A 16,107-nucleotide genomic window follows, 5' to 3' on the forward strand; every position below is an offset into this window, starting at 1 on the left:
ATGCCCACCTGGGGCATTTCCCACCGCTCCACTCGTCTCCCAAACACACCAGGTGCGGTAGTATGTCAGGGACCCTTTACGAGGAGACCTTGCTCCTTCCCTTAAGGAAATGTTGCATTGTCCCCATTAAAATAATAGTGGTTGCCATTTCTGTAGGAGCAGCAAAAAATCCTGTGGCACCTTATAGACTAACAGATGTTTTGCTGCTTTTACAGATCCAGACTAACACGGCTACCGCTCTGATACATTTCTGTAGGCTGTCTTCAGCCAAGGATCTGCAAGCACTTGGCAGCGGAGGGAAGGCCTGGAGACGTGAGATCTTCAAAGGGAGCTAGGCACCCATCTCTTACTGAAAGCCCCTGGGAGTTGGGTCTCCTTCAACATACCCTTCATGCTGTCTGGGCAGGACCTAGGATCGTGTGTTTGCAGAAGCACCCAGCAGATCTTTGGTGCTCACCATTATTGCTAGTAGATAACCTGCTGTCCACACGCACCCCTAGCCAGCAGCACAAAGTCTTGGCTTACCCTTCCCGGCGGCATTGTCCTGAGCCAGCCGGAGCTGCCTAGGAGAGGGTTTTCTCTAATAGACGGAGCTCCCCTTCTTGCTTTGATCCCGTTGCTCCTGTGTCACCCTGACCAACTCCAAGGAGGCCAAAGGGCGGACACGGTGAGTTGGGGCAGGTTCACCTCAGCCCTGAGCTGTAGCTTAGCCGCAGGTTGCACTCTTTGTGTATCCATCTCTCATCCTGCGAGCCCCTGGTCAGGGCAGCTGCTCTTCGGCGAGTTCTCTCCATTCTGTCGCTCCTGGCAAAGGGGACCAGATGTGAACCCCCATTCCAGGTGGAGCTGCAGCACAGCCCTAGAGAAAGGTGCTGGCCTACGCAGCTCTCCACCGCACAGGCTTTTGCAAACTCCTGCCTCCATTACTCTCCATTAGTACCTGTGTCTCAGCGGTTGCCGCTTGCTGGGACTGCCTCAGATCCATTAGCTGCCTTTCCCCAGGATGTCTCATTGGCTCGGGTCCTGCTGGGTAGCTCTCTGGCCTGATTCTGCATGCTCCGGAGAAGTTAAAGGAACCAGTCCAAAGCTCGCTCCCTGTGATTGCCCCCAAAGCCTTCCTGCTGCTTTTTGCAGACAGACACTTGGCTGCCCAAAGGCCTTGCCTGGTCCATGACAAGCTGGAAGCTAATGGGTTTTGCAATGAAGATGATGTGAGATAGCTGCAGTTCTTCACTCATTTCCCAGGCTGGCCCCGATCCTGTGCTCACACCCCTCTCACTCTATAGCTCTGCTAAACACGAGCAGTCGTCTTGTTCTGGCTTGATGCTTCCATTCCCAGCAGGAAGCCCAGTGAGTAGCTACTAACCCGCAGGGCAAGGACTTTCCCATGCCTCTCTGCACTGCTCTCGTTGCCTATTGGGGAAGGCCTGGCACCCCTGCCCCAAGCTGGGACACCCTGCCCTGTCCCAAGTTGCTGGGAGCTGGGTCCTGGCTCTGGTATAAATAAATACGCTGATGCCAGTAGGAGGAGACTCTAATAAGCAGACTCGGTATATCCTCTAGGGCTAACCCAGGCAAAGCAGCTGGGAGACTCCTTGCTTATGCCTAGAAACCTTCATCCCTCAGAGTTCAAGCAGCATATGAATGTTTGTATTCCCCCAGTGTGATGGGGCTTGGGCATGTCCCCTCTTCCAGGCTGTGGGGAAAGCAGTCAACAAAGTCTTTTGTGCAGTGTGTGTGTAGAGGGCATAAATGCCCTGGCATGGGGGCATTGGGGGGCGGGAAGTTCTGTGTAAATACCTGGCCCAGGTGTGTGCGTGCTCTGTAAATGCCCTGGCCTGGGCGTGTGTATGGGGGAGGCACGGGATGCTGTGTAAACACCCTGCCCTGGGGTGTGTCCAGTGTTTCCTCTAGGGGCTGGCTCTGGTCCCGCTGAGCCAGCTGCAGGGGCAGGCTCTGAGAGCTGGGGCCCGTCCCTGGTTTTGTTCAGGGCAGAGGCCTGTGATTTGGTGCCAGTGACACCAGGTTGGGTTCTGCAGGTGACTGTCACATGCCTAGTGCCCAGAGAACTGGTGGTGCTGCAAGCAGCCAGTGTCACCTCCCCTGCAGGTGGGTGTCATTGTAAGTGGGGAGCTTGGTAAAGGATGTTATGTGGGAGGGAGAAGTGGGCACCCTTTTCCCCCTCCTGCATGGGAACAGGACCCCTGGGCAGCTCTAGGGGCAGGATGGGAGGGCACGGTTCCTCATCGGTGCTTCCACCTAGCCCCAACCTCTCCCTTGGCTCAACCCTCCCCACCCCAGCTCCAAGGCTCCCACCGTCTCGCTTCCTGCCTAATTCCTCTGAGTCACTCCCCTGGCCTGCACCCACTCCCACAGCCCTGCAGGCTCAGAGCACCCACCCCACGCTCGGCGTTCTCCTGTGGTGACCACCAGCCCCCTGTCTTGGAAGTCACTTCCCCTGCCAGCTGGGACTGGAGAAGCCCATGGACTGTGGGAACCAGGGGCCTATGGAGAAACAGCCCCCCAAAACCTGCATTCCCTGCTTGGGACTGCAAGGCAGCAAGTGGCACTGCCCACAGTGCATGGCGCAGCTGGGTGGGGGTGCTGGTTGCCTGTACTGAGCCGATGCCCTGGGACTGTCTGTACGTGGCAGCTGAGTGGGATCCTGAACTCCTGTTTTATCTTTCTCCAGCGGGTCCATGTGGGCTGAGCTGCCTGGAGCTGGGCTGGGGACTTCCTGGGAAATTACCTGGCACTGTGACCTCCCTGCCCTAGGCCCCCCACTTGCACCTGGGCTATGAGCGGAGGGGGGAGGGTGTTGCCCAGTACCGGAGAGGAGCCTAGAGGCTTGGTGGTCAGGGCTGCGACAAGGCGGCCTGTGCAGCCCCCAATGCCCACGGGCCCAGGCCAGCACTGCCCACTCTCCCTGGCGCTCCACAGCAGCGTCTCTGCCAGCCGGGCACTAGTTGGAGGCCAGGATGCTGTCGATCCAGGTGCGGAAGGCGCTGACTCGGCCATACCTGGCGGGTGTCTGGACCTTGCAGTTGCCAGTTCCCCCGGAGACGATCCTGATCAGGGTCCAGGCCCCCCCTTTCAGGTACACGAGGTGGCCGCCCAAGTCCCCCTGGCAAGAGAGCAGGGCTGACGCGGCACCATGCCACGGCCCAGTGCAAGAGGGAGGCAGTGCCTGGGCACTGGCAGGAGGAGGGCTCCCTGGGGCACTAACTGAGTGGGGGTGAGGGGCTCCAGAGGGATCCTCCCCCTCTCTGGCCCAGCTGGCCGTGCCCCTCCCTACGCCTGTCCACCCAGCCCTGTCCTTCACCCCCTCCTCTATCCACCCTACCCTGTGCCCCATCCCCTGCCCGTCCATCCTGCCCTGTGCCTCTCCTGCCTCCCCTACCCACCCTACCCTGTGCCCCTCCCCTCGCCCATCCACCCTACCCTGTGCCCCTCCCACCTCTCCTACCCATCCTGCCCTGTGCCCCTCCCATCACCCCTACTCACCATAGGCTGTGCCCCTCCCCTGGCCTGTCCACCCTGCCCTGTGCCAGTCCCCCTCCTCTGCCCACCCTGCCCTGTGCCCCTTCCCCTCCCACCCTGTGCCGCTCCCCCTCCTCTGCCCACCCTGCCCTGTGCCCTTCCCACCTCCTCTATGCACCCTGTCCTGTGCCCCCCCACCAGTCCACCCTGCTCTGTGCCCCTCCCTGCTCCTCTGTGACCCTGCCTTGTGCCCCTCCACCCGCCCGCCCTCCCCTCCCCCTCTTTTGAACTGTTATTTAGGAAGACGAGAGTCGGCTTGCTGTTCGCATTGCACCTCGCAGATTCCCTCTCCACCCCCCCCTCTCTCGGAATGAAACTTCTCCCCCGCCAACGGAGTACGAGGTCGCTATACCCCCCGCTCCGATAGGTTACTCCGCCTGACCCCGATGCAGTCCCGGAGTGTCCTCAATCGGCGTGACGATAGGGTAACTCCGGAGCACGGCAATACGGCTGCCATCACACCCTCCCGCGCCGCCGGGGTACGTGTAGTGGACCCGCGGCACGCAGGTATTTTACCCTTCATATTTATTAAAGGCCCCAATCTCAATATTATGTAATAAATCTTAAATAAATTTCCCCTTGTTAATTGTATAATTATTTTTTACCCTACACGCGGCAGGCGTTCTCACCAGAACGCCCGAGTGGCATGGGTGCCGCGTCCCCCTATCTGCGCGGCACCCATATTCCGCCCTGAGGTGAGGATGCCTTTCCGCAGACCTCTCTTTGCAGTCCCTGTCCTGTGGGCGGGGCACAGCTAGCCGGACAAACAGCGCCTACCAGTGCGTCAACCTGCCCCTACTAAAGTTGTGCCCTCCCTGCTCCTCCTGTGTGGTTGACCCTGCCTTGTGGCCCGGGAGCAGGTGGTTGTGGCACCTTCTTTCCAGGGGCTGCGAACTCTCAAAGCTGAGCCAAATCTGCTGGGTTTGCGTGCTCAGGGACCTGGTGTGTCGCTGGCAAAGCAGGCACCAGCTTAAGCCGAAGTCCCCATGCCCAGTGGTGGATTAGCCACTGGGCCAATGGGGCTTGTGCCATGGGGCCTTGGCCAATTGGGGGGCCCTGGAAAAATGGGCACCCCCATGCCCTGACCCACCCACCCACCTGGTGCTCCTGCCAGGGAGCGGGGTTGGGGCATGGGGGCAGGGCAGGGGGACTGCTGGTGGAAGGGGTGAGAGGAGGCCCCCACTTGCTCTGGCCCAGAGCCCCACAAATCTCTAATCTGCCCATGCCTCACTTGGCTAGTGACAAATCCAGCAGGCATCATGCTGATGGCATTGGGTGTCCCTCGCCTGCACACCCTGCTGTGTCCCTCCCCCGCCCCCCCCGCCCTGTGCCCGACACCCGTTGTGTGGGTGACATTACAGATCTTTACCTGACAGGAGGAGGCGCCAGCCCCCCCAGCACAGATCATGGAGCTGGTGATTCTGCTGCCCAGTATTGCTGGCACTGGCTCACTGTGACCAGGGGCAGGGCCACCTGCTGCAGCAGGACAGCCCCACCGCTCGCTGGGAAAGAAACGTCGGATCAGGGCCAAGGGTGGAGACCGACAGATGCAGCCAGCCAGCCACCCAGAGAAGGTGCTAGCTGCCTGTTGGTTGCATTGCTATGCACTGGCCTGGTGCCCCGGTGCTGGGCGCTGCATGGAGCCCATTCATGTGGGCGAGGTCCAGGCCGTCTCCCTCCCCCAGGGGCTGGCATCGGCTGGGCGTATGTACCGGTGCCGCTGGTCTGCCCCCAGCCGGTGGTGATGCAGGTGGGGTTGGAGGCGAGCGACTCGCTGGCTATGGCCAGGCAGACGGGGGACACACGGGTGCCCAGCTGGGCGGGGGAAGCGAGCTTCAGCAGGGTAATGTCGTTGTTCAAGGTGTTGGTGTTCCAGCAGGGGTGGGTGATGGCCTGGATGGGGGAGGGAGGGACAAGCAGCCCTTAGCGCCGGGGGCCGGGGGGAGGCTGGTGTCACCCCAGGGGAGCGCGGCCTCGCCCTCGCTGCTCCCCCAGGTGCAATGCCATCCCGCCCCACTCGCTCGCTGGAGCCTGCCTGCCGTAGTGCTGCCCCAGGGCTGCCCTGAGGGACAGGGCTGAGCTGCTCATGGGGCCTCCAGCCAGCTCCCCCTCTCACCTCACTAACTGCCCGCTCCAGGGGCTCCCGGGGCACCGGCCTGGGGGAGCACAAGGGACTGGGCCACACTCCCCGAGGCCTCGCTCCAGGCCGAGGCCTCTATGGCTCCCATCGCCATGGGAACATGCCTATCTCCAGGAGGCACAGGGCCCCTGACCCAGGGAGCCCCGGGCAGAGCTGGGCAAGGAACATGTCTCTGCAGAGTCCCAGCCCAGTGGCTTGTCCCTACACCCATCCCTGCTGGGTGGAGAATGGGCCCCCATGCCCAGGGGTTTGCCTCTGCCAGCCCTTTCTCTTCCCCCAGCAGGGGACAGCCCCAGGCACAGAGCTGGGGTGCCTGTCCCCCACCCCTGGGCTCTGTGGGACTGCCCAGCATCTTCCCCCCTCTCTGCAATGCCTCGGATGGCGTTGGGGGCTGGCTCACCTTGGCAATGGACTTGACCTGGATTGGCTCAGCTCCGGAGCTCCTGTCGTATTCCCCAAGGATGGCAAAGTGAGTCCCGGCTCTGCAAGGCAGAGAGCCAGTGGGGCTGGGCACCTGGGCAGAGGGGGTCGAGCCCGCCCCAGGGGATTCACCCTAGGAGCCCTCACTAGCTCCAGGATCCCCTGTGCCCTCCAGTGGGCCACCTCTGCCTGCCCTGCCCCAGCCCAGGGGAGCTGCCCTGGGGCACAAGCAAAGCGTCTCCTCCTCTGAGTCCTAGAGGGGCCGGGCTCCAGCCAGAGGAGATGGCACCAGGGAGGCTTAGCAGGGGTGTTTGTTAACAGCGGGTGGAGCAGCAGCGTCCGGGTCTCAGGCCCTGGGTTGGCAACAGGGAACTGGCAGGAAGGGCTGGGGCAGGGGCAGCCCCAGGGCAGGGGGCAGGTTGGCTCTTTGGCTCCATTCTTCCCAGGAGAACAACCTGAGCATTGGGTAGCGGCCCCCCTCCCTACCTTCCCACCCCCCAGGCAATGCCCAGGATCTGGAACCCTCTGCTCACCTGGGGAGCAGAGCCACGATCTTACCTCTGTGCCCAGCTCCCCCATGCCCCGGGCATGCTCTGCTCAGCCCACAGTGCCCCTCTGCCATGCTGGGGCTGGGTGTGGGGCAGCGGTGGGGGTGTCACTCAGTGGGGCTGTCCCTGTGCCCAGGCAGAGCCGTGGCACCAGCCGATGCAGAGCGGCTCCAGCAACTGGCCTGGCCTGCGGCACCGTCTCCTTACCTGACTTGGCAGTGGGCAGCCATCACCACCCAGTTCTGGTTGATCAGGGAGCCACCGCAGAAGTGGAAGCCGTTTCTGTCCTGGAACGAGAATGGTGGGAGGAGACGGAGTCTGCGATGGGCTGAGGGTCCTACCTTGGCACGTGCCCAGCACTCCAGGCCCGGGGGACCCTGAGCTGCCTGCCTGCAGGTTGGCACTTAGCCTGCCATTGGCAGCCTCTGCCTCTGGGTAGCTGGCACCACCACAAGCCAAAATACCACCCAGATCCTCCTGCGCTCTGTGCCTGCCCCCCGCCCCCCCCGATCCTCAGGCTGGGAGCAGCGTCCGGCCCCTGGGCATGGGGCCTGGCTCCCTCCATTATTCCTCCTTCCTGGCTGTCCCTGGGATCCTGGCCCGGTGCCCACAGGGCATGGGGGGTCCCTGGACATCCCACTTCAGCCACTGCAGACCCCTGCAGGCCCAGGGCCCCATGCCGGCTCAGCACTCATCAGTCCTACCTAGCTGCACTGTCCCAGCCTGGCCGGGCATGCCCAGCTGTAGTGCACAATGCAATGGGTGCGCCAGTTAGACCCCCACCCCGCATGCTTGGGGCTTTCCAAGCAATCGCCATTGGAAGGGGCGGGGGCTCTTCCCAGGCTTGGGTGCTGCGGGCCGTGCTCGTATCTGCACGAGCCAAATCGCTTTGGATTTCTGCCTTAGCTGCGCACAGGGCAACGATTCCCCATGCACAGGCTGCTCCTGCTCCTCCTTCTCCTCCCGCTCCATGGGCCCTGGACAGCACTTCTTAGCTCTCGTTCCAGGGATAAACTGGCTCGTGGATTAGCCAGGCCATTGAACATGCACATCAGAATATCCCTGGGGGGGGCCCAGCCTGTGCTGAGCCCACGGCAGAGACCCTGACGGCTAGAATTTCCCACCCTGTGAACGTCTCTTATCTAGGGTGACCGTACGGCCCGTTTTGGCCGGGACAGTCCCTTTTTTAAGCCCTGTCCTGGGCGTCCAAACCGTTTTTGGCAGAAGTGGGCATTGGTTCCATTTGCTCGCGGTGGGGAGGGCAGGGCTCAGGCAAGCAGCAACGCCAGCCCCATGCAGGATAGGGGGCTTGGGCCCTCCCTGCTGGTCCATGGCCTTAGAACAGTGACGGGGCAGCCCAGCCTGGGGGTCCCTGCTCACTGACCCAGCCCAGTCCCTGCGAGCCAGAGCGAGGTGTGTGCTGCGCAGCATCTCAGACTGGGCAGCTGGGCTCCATTCCCAGGGCCGCCATGAGGAGCGAGCATTACTTGCAGGGACACTTGCCAAGGCCAGGAGCCGGGCACCGTGTTCTCCCCATTGACGATTCGCTGCAAGCTGTTCATGACTGGTTTGATTGCAGGGACCCCACATCCTGGAAATCGAAAACCGGCCCTGCTCAGTGTGCAGTGAGCTCACTCAGCAGCCCCCAACCCCCGCAGCACTGCAGGGCTCAGGCCAGTCCCAATCTGTAGGGGCAAGCTGCCTGTGGGGCTGGCGGTCACTGAGGGGTCTGGACATGCTGCCTATGGGGCTGGCAGTCACTGAGGGGTCTGGGAGAGCTGCCCGTAGAGCTGGCTGTCACTGAGGGCTCTGGGAGAGGCACCCTGGGGGCTGGCGGTCACTGAGGCCAGGCTTGCTGCCTGTGGGGCTGGCGGTCACAGGGATTTGGGCGAGCTGCCCGTGGGGCTGGCGGTCACTGAGGGGTCTGGGCGAGCTGTCCGTGGGGCTGGCGGTCACTGGGGGGTCTGGGAGAGCCACCCTGGGGCAGGCGGTCACTGAGGGATCTGGGCGAGCTGCCCATGGGGCTGGTGGTCTGTGAGGGGTCTGGGCACGCCGCCCATCGGTGGCGGGATCTTGGCTGGGTCAGAGCAGCTGTGCCAGTCTCTCCAGCCGTGGGGCTCAGTACACAGTAGGCATTGCTGGCACAGCAGGAAGGCTGGTCCCCTTGCCAGCTGGCTGAGCAGAGCAAGGGAGCCCCTCTGGCAATGTCCTCTCGGACAGCAGTGCAGCTGGGGGGGCTCTGGCACCCAGGCAATGCCAGGCTGAGGGCACCCAGTCTGTGTGAACAGGTGCTGCCTAGGCCCCTGGCGCTAACAGGCAGCAGTACCCAGCACTGCCCCACAGAGGTCCCATGGAGCTGTCTCCTCACAGCCCAAAGGGGCAGACTAACCGTTTGCCCGCGTAGCCCAGTATTGGGGTCCCTGCTCAGTGGCTACACCCAGCTCCTTTAGCTTCCACCAGGTCCAAGCCGGAGAGGCCCAGCAGCAGGGTGCTGCCCCTGCACTCAGCCAGGCTCCAGCCGCAGCGCCCGCTGATGGGCATCGCTTACCGGAGGCGCTTGCCAAGAGGGCCAGGCAGAGAGTCACGTGCAGGAAAGCCATGCTGGGTCAGTGCTCACAGCTGTGCCGGGCTGCCAGAACCACATGCTTTATACCTGCTGGGCTCCTTGTGACCGCCAGTCATGCCCAGAGCAGGGCTGGGCATCTGCCCCACCTGCTGCACCCAGGCCTTGAGCTGACAGTGACAGGCCAAATACAGCGTCTCCCTGCCCCATGTGCGCTGCTAGGAGCTGGCGTCGGCTGGCTGGGGGCGGGTGTCCAGGGGAGAGCGTGCTGCTACCCACTGCTGGTGGCAGGCTGCCCCTTCCCAGCCCCACCCCCCTGCCACCTGACATGGGGGTTGGGACACATTTGAAATGAGTTGGTGGAGTCTCGGCCTAGCCCTCAGTTTGGCACATGGGGTATGGCTGGCAGAGTCTCACCAGGTGGGCCCAGGGCTGGACTAGCAGGGGGCAGGGAGGGTAAGTCCAAGAGACGTTGGCAGAGACGTGAGGGTGCCCAGGGCTGGACTAGCAAGGGGCTGGGACCGAGGGATGGCTGCAGATCTGTGAGTGTTGGGGCAGGGCTCATGCCTGGCCAAGCTGCATGGGGGAGCCTGGCCAGTCCCTGCCCTGACTGGGCCTGGCACATCATCCTGGCACGAGCACAGATCTCCTCCACCAGGACAGTTACAGCTCTGCTCACTTGGACACCCCCCCGCACCCGATTTGGCCCCTGGCAGGTGGAGGGTGGTGCAGAGCTTCTCTGGCACAGGACAGCTCAGAGCAGCCTTGGCGTTGGGCTGGTTTTCTCTGGCTCATGTCCAGTGCACCTGTGGGGGCCTCACACTGGCCAGCGGGAGCAGGTGGTTGTGGCACCTTCTTTCCAGGGGCTGCGAACTCTCAAAGCTGAGCCAAATCTGCTGGGTTTGCGTGCTCAGGGACCTGGTGTGTCGCTGGCAAAGCAGGCACCAGCTTAAGCCGAAGTCCCCATGCCCAGTGGTGGATTAGCCACTGGGCCAATGGGGCTTGTGCCATGGGGCCTTGGCCAATTGGGGGGCCCTGGAAAAATGGGCACCCCCATGCCCTGACCCACCCACCCACCTGGTGCTCCTGCCAGGGAGCGGGGTTGGGGCATGGGGGCAGGGCAGGGGGACTGCTGGTGGAAGGGGTGAGAGGAGGCCCCCACTTGCTCTGGCCCAGAGCCCCACAAATCTCTAATCTGCCCATGCCTCACTTGGCTAGTGACAAATCCAGCAGGCATCATGCTGATGGCATTGGCAGTATGAAAACGAGCACCGAGTTCAGATGTCATCGAGGGCTTTTGAGTTGCTGCCTGCGTTAATTTCATGTAACCGCTGTAGCCCACACTTTGAGGTACTGCTGAGCATTTGCCCTGGGAGCCCCCAGAGCTGGGAGTCACCAGCCAGGAGAGAGACGTGAGTGAGTGCGAAATGCTGGCTGCCAACAAAAGGTGTGATCCTCTGCCCAGCCGAGCCGGCCCAGCGACACCAGACCAACTGTCGGGGAACATCCGTGGCCAAGAGACTCTGTAGATGGCTCTCGCCCCGTGCAGTGGAGATGTGCTAATGAATTATTCCCTGACAAGGGGAAACTATCTCAATGCTGCTTGGACTCTGGGGACTAGGGTTTCTAGGCATAAGCAAGAGATCCCCAGTGTTTAGCCTGGGTCAGCCCTAAGAGACATGCACAGCTTGCTTATTATAGAAGCTTTGTTATACCCTTTGCCAATTAAGAGTGTAAATCATATGTGTGTGTATTTACCTGCTTTAACCTTGTAAAGACCTCTCGCATTTCCTTCCCCTCGTTAAGAACTCTGTCGATGGTTTGTTACAGGATTGGCTACAAGCGTTGTCTTTGGTGTCAGATCTAAGGTGCGATTGTCCTGCGGTAAGTGGTGAGTCCTTTGGGACTGGAAGTAACCTGAGTATTGCTGTGATCTTTGGTGTAAGGGACCATCTCTCACAAAGGAGGGCTCACCCGGGTGGCAAGACAGACTGAGTGCCCAAGTTAAAGCTGTTACGGTGCCTGAGACATTCACACGTGATATCTGATTGGTGAAATCTAAGTACAGACCCCCAAGGTCCCCTAAGTACACACCCCGCTCAGCCTCCTCCCCCAGAAGCCCTGCCCACATTGCACCCCCAGCCCTGCTTGGCCCCCTTCCCCATGCCTTGTGCCTGTTCAGCCTCTTCCCCAGACCCCCTCCACCCACTGCTCACACCTCTGCACCTCCTCCCCCCAGACCTCTCTGCCCACCGGCCGTGAGCCAGCCGGCCAGCCACTCATACGGGCATTCCTCTCGCCCCAGCCCCCCTCGCCTGCCAGCTGAGCCAGCTGGCTGCTCACAAGCTTCTGCCCCCTCCCCTAGGTGCTCCCTGATCCCAGCCACTCATGTGCTCGCCCTCACTCGCCTGCCCGCCCGCCGGTCACGTGCGCCTCTTCACCCTCCCCTGCGAGGCTCCCATGCGGGGCGGAGCTGGGATGGGAAGAGGACAAGTGGGACCGGGGTCTCTGGGGGGAAGCGTGAGCAGGACCCCAATCAGGGCTCCCACTCTTTCCGCAATGGCGCGCTCCAAGGGCTGCAGGTGGGCTGCGGGCACGCTGTGTGGGGAGGCTTTGCCTTCCCTGGCCTTTTACACCCATCCCTGTGCATCGAACTGCCAGCCAGTGCGGGGTTTGTGCCCTGGCTCACAACAGCCTGCCCTGAGCAGGTGCTCGTGCTCGTGAGCCCCTGCAGGGCAGCGTGACAGCTGGGCCGGCTCAGCGCAGGGTGTGACAGGGCCGTTACATGAAGTGAAGGTGTCCCCAGGCCAGCTCCCACTGCAGTCATTGACTGTCACCCTGGGGGCATTCCAGGGTTCCCACTGGGGCCAGGACAACCAGCCCAAATGAAGGAACCGATCCAGCGCGCCAGGCCCTCTGCCATTGCTGGCACCCCGGGCTGTTACCATGCGCTGGATGCAGCTCCCTTTGCTGTTCCTCTGCCCCAAGCTGGCCCCCGATTTGTGGGCTTTGGGCAGGCCCCGGGCGGGGCAGAGCCCTGCTAGCACATGCAGGGGCTGTTCTGAGAGGTCCCTTTCACACAGCCCCTGCCAGGGTGCCCCAGGACCTGGAAGAAAACAAAATCATCACTGGTGAAGTGTCCAGATGACACAAACACTGGGGATTGGCAAATAACGAAGAGGCCAGCGCACTGATTCACGCCAGTCTGGGTCGTCTGGGAGGCTGGTTGCAAGCAAACAGCTCAATGTGAACGTGTCCACCTAGGAACAAAGGACGTAGCCAGATCTACAGACGGGGGCGTGTATCCTGGACGCAGCAACTCTGACAAAGATTTGGGGCAGAAGGATGGGGGTAAGCTGTTGAGCAGGAGCTCCCAGGGGGATGCTGTGGGCAAAGGAGCCTTGGCTGCATGATCAGGGCCGTGTCAAGCAGGAGCAGGGCGGTTATTTTACCGCTGTATTCGGCGCTGCTGGAACCCTGCAGCCAGTTCTGGGGTCCCGACTCAAGAAGGAGGTTGATGAGGGGTGCCATTTCGGGAGGGTGGGTCACCCCCCCCCCCCCAATTTGTGGACCATGTTATATTTTATGAATAATTTTACAAAGTTTGCCAATGGATTTATCAGTGTGTCTGTAAAGGGCTGAGGGCTCCTCCCGGTGGCCGTCAAGCGAGCTCCTGAGCTGGGGTCCAGCTGCTCTCTCTCTCTCTCTCATGCCTTGGCCTTGTGCTACCCCAGGCTGCTACTTCGCTGGACTTTCCTGGGGAGGGGATGGGGGTACATTGCTGGTCCCTGGATCCTGAGGCTTCTTCCTCCTCCAGGCTGCGGACTGCACCCCCTTCACCCCTTTCCACACAAAAGGATTTGATCTAATGCTCTCAGACCCGTATCTGCCCCAGTGGATCTATGTCACCTTTGGGGAGTTCATCGTATTTTTGAAAAGTTTTCTAACCTTTCCCAAAGGCTGCTGCTGTCCGCCCTGCCATCACTAGACACCAGCGCTTTCCCGGATGTGATGTAGGATTCTTTCTATAATGCCCAGGACAGTGCCTCAAAGAAACAAAAGGGAAAAGACCAGAGCGGGTAAGTGATGCTCAGTGGGGTAGTTTGGAATCAGCCAGAGGGATTCTTTTCAGAGCTCCTCCGCTTCTAGCTTCCTCTCCAGTGTTTCAGCAACCAGAGCAAGAGCCACCTCCAGAAGCCCCTTCGCTGACGATACCTAGACACAGGTATTAGCTGAGAATAACTTGTGATCAGGGCACCAGAACTGGGGGTGCCCAGGGTCCATGGCTCCAGCAACATTCCTTTTTACCAGCCGTAAGGGCGAGCAATGGGAGGGGGGCAGAGTGAAGCGAGTGGGGGGGGACTCTGGGGGGGCAGTGATGGGGTGTCTAACAGAAGAAGCGGATGCTGCGGGTGAGGCTCGGGGGGGGGCTCTGAGAAAAGAAGCGGATGCTGGGGGCCGGGCTCTGGGAGAAGGGGACGCGGGGGGGGGGACTCTGGGGGGGAAGAGGTGGGGTGGGGCCTCAGGGGAAGGGGCAGGGGCTCAGGGAGAAGGAGCAGGACTGGGGGCAAGAGAGTGGCACAGGGGGCCATAGTTCGGGCACTGGTGGCACCCCACTTTTACAGAACATTTGCTGCTCGTGCTTCTGCTGCGTGTGTTTAATAGGTACCGACATGGGAAAAATATGAATAACGGGCTCTTCAGTCCAGCAGAGAAATGTCTAACACAAGCCGGGGCTGGACGCTGAAGCTGGACAAATTCAGCCTGGAAAGGAGGTGTCAATTAGTAACCGTGAGAGTAATTAACCGTTGGAACGATTTACCAAGTGTTGGATTCTCCAGTCCGACCGTTTTAAAATCAGGACTGGCTGTTTTTCTCAGAGCTTTGCCCAGGAGTTATAATGGGGCAGGTCTCCAGCCCAGGCTCTGCAGGGTCGCGCTAGACGATCACAATGGTCCCTGCTGGCCTGGCAATCTCTGACAAACGGCCTGTGAATCTCCAGTGCAGCCAGTGGGTTTGCACCCTCTGATTGCTCTGCAAGCCCGTTTGCTGCCAGCTGTGCAGCCCTGCACCTGCCCCCTTCCCCAGCAGACAGAAGGATGCAGGGGCCTTCATGTGCTCCGTTTCCCCGCCCGAGGTTTGGGGCTGATCTTCACACAGGGTTTGGTACCTGGACGTTTAATCCTTTGGCTTTAGAAGGGAGTGACCCTGGAGCAGCCTGGGATCGCTGTGAAGCCGGGGGATGAGCTGTAGCCACATCCCCGGGTCTCTCAATGCCTGGCAGGGATGGGATTTCAGCCCGCTCCACTGTCCCGCCTCCTGGGGTAGAGCAGCCAATCAGGGCTGCTGCAGGAGGCAGGCAGAGTTCTCTCCCCACCCCTCAGGAGCCCAGCAGCTAAGGGTGGAGCTGCCCCTTCTTTCCCTGTGAGCAATGGGGCTGGGACGGCACTTCTGCCCCTTCTCCCTCCCACCTACACGCACAAGCACAACCATGCACCAACCCCACCCACACTCCTACACCCCTGTGCTTGTTATTGTGTCTGCGTGGATGGTAGGTCAGTGACGCTTCCTCATAGAAGGGGGGGCCCAAGACCCAGACCCACGAATGCAACTCACGTGTCTCTTGTGTCTAGTACAGAGTCAGACACCAAGATGAACTTTGTTAACGCTGAAAAATAAAAAGATTGACCAACCACATTACTGTGCAAGCTTAGCAGCAGGCCGTGTGCTGTGGAAACACGGGCTACCTCTTGCTAGCCCAATGGCCTTCGCGCTCTGGCTTTCTCTCCTAGGCCTTATGATGCCGGTTTAGTGAAAAATTAAGACTAAGGGGGCAGGATGAAGGTAATTTACCAGAAAAGTGCCTGTACCTAAAACACTCTTCTTCCATGTTAAGCTATGCGATGGCACCATTTTCTGGCGGATGGGGGAGCCGACCAGTCGGAGTAGGGTCAGGATGTATGAGGCAGGATTTAGCGAGGTTACAGGCTGGCTCTGTTTCCATGTGACCATGAAGAGGACTGGAGAGCCTGGATAGTCTCTGACATGGCCTTTGAGCACCAGAGGTGGAGGTAAAAGCCATGAGGCAGAGAACCAACATAATGGTGTCTGTACAGTACCCTGGCAGGTATAACCCACACCTCGGTGTAGTTCAATGCTTCATTTCAATACTTACTGGCATTCAAATCAGCCCTGGGTTGGGTAGTCTCCAGAGGTTCAGGCTCATCCTCCAGCTCTGGAAGGACATGGTCTGTGGACACCGTGGCTCTGTCTGGCTCAGGGTTCACCAGGCTCTGGGTCGCCCACATCCTGGCCTTGCGGTTCAGTCGGGGTAGCCACAACAAACGGCAGTGGTGGCACATTTACCAACGATACGGTCATGCTTCTCATAGTCAGAGCAGACCGAGGTCCCAATCTGTGCAGTCAAATTGTGCTTGGTGTGTCTGCTGGCCAGCCAGATCTCCCTGGAGTGTCCCAGCTGCGTCCTTTCTGAGCACTGGAGATGATCCCTCTTGTGTCCCTGTGCCAAGATACTGATGGATGGATGGGCACTGTAATAAGTAGCCTCCTCCCAGGCCCCACAAGTGACCCCTTGCCTCAGTTTCCTCTTGAGTAACCCAAAGGACTCCATTTCAGGCTTTGACCTCAACAAATACCGCTCCTGGGACCAGTTTATTACAAAAACCTTGTGCAAATAGTCTAACAAAAGTCTCAGATCGTAGGCCCTGTCAGCTCAATGCCTATAGTTCTTGTTCTCACCATTCTCCAGCGTCCTTCATCACAGCCAGGCTCCTTATCCGACTTCTTCCATCTTTCGCAGGTGCACTGACCATCTACACTAATATAGTCACCACTTTGAGAAAATTGTGAAACTTTTCGTACGAAGTATGCCTTTT

General features: G+C 60.3%; 1 protein-coding gene across 1 annotated transcript; it reads right to left on the minus strand.

The window, feature by feature from the left end:
- Positions 1-2,906: 2,906 nt before the first annotated feature.
- On the minus strand, positions 2,907-9,248 carry CTRL (chymotrypsin like). The gene is given in 8 exon segments (XM_032788448.2): positions 2,907-3,124; positions 4,910-4,968; positions 4,971-5,042; positions 5,253-5,433; positions 6,081-6,162; positions 6,856-6,935; positions 8,136-8,239; positions 9,197-9,248. Coding segments are annotated over 8 exon segments (792 nt in total). The 3' UTR covers positions 2,907-2,962.
- Between the last annotated feature and the right edge of the window lie 6,859 nt (positions 9,249-16,107).

This window comes from Chelonoidis abingdonii, chromosome 19 (assembly GCF_003597395.2).
Source record: "Chelonoidis abingdonii isolate Lonesome George chromosome 19, CheloAbing_2.0, whole genome shotgun sequence".
Classification (NCBI taxonomy): Eukaryota; Metazoa; Chordata; order Testudines; family Testudinidae; genus Chelonoidis; species Chelonoidis abingdonii.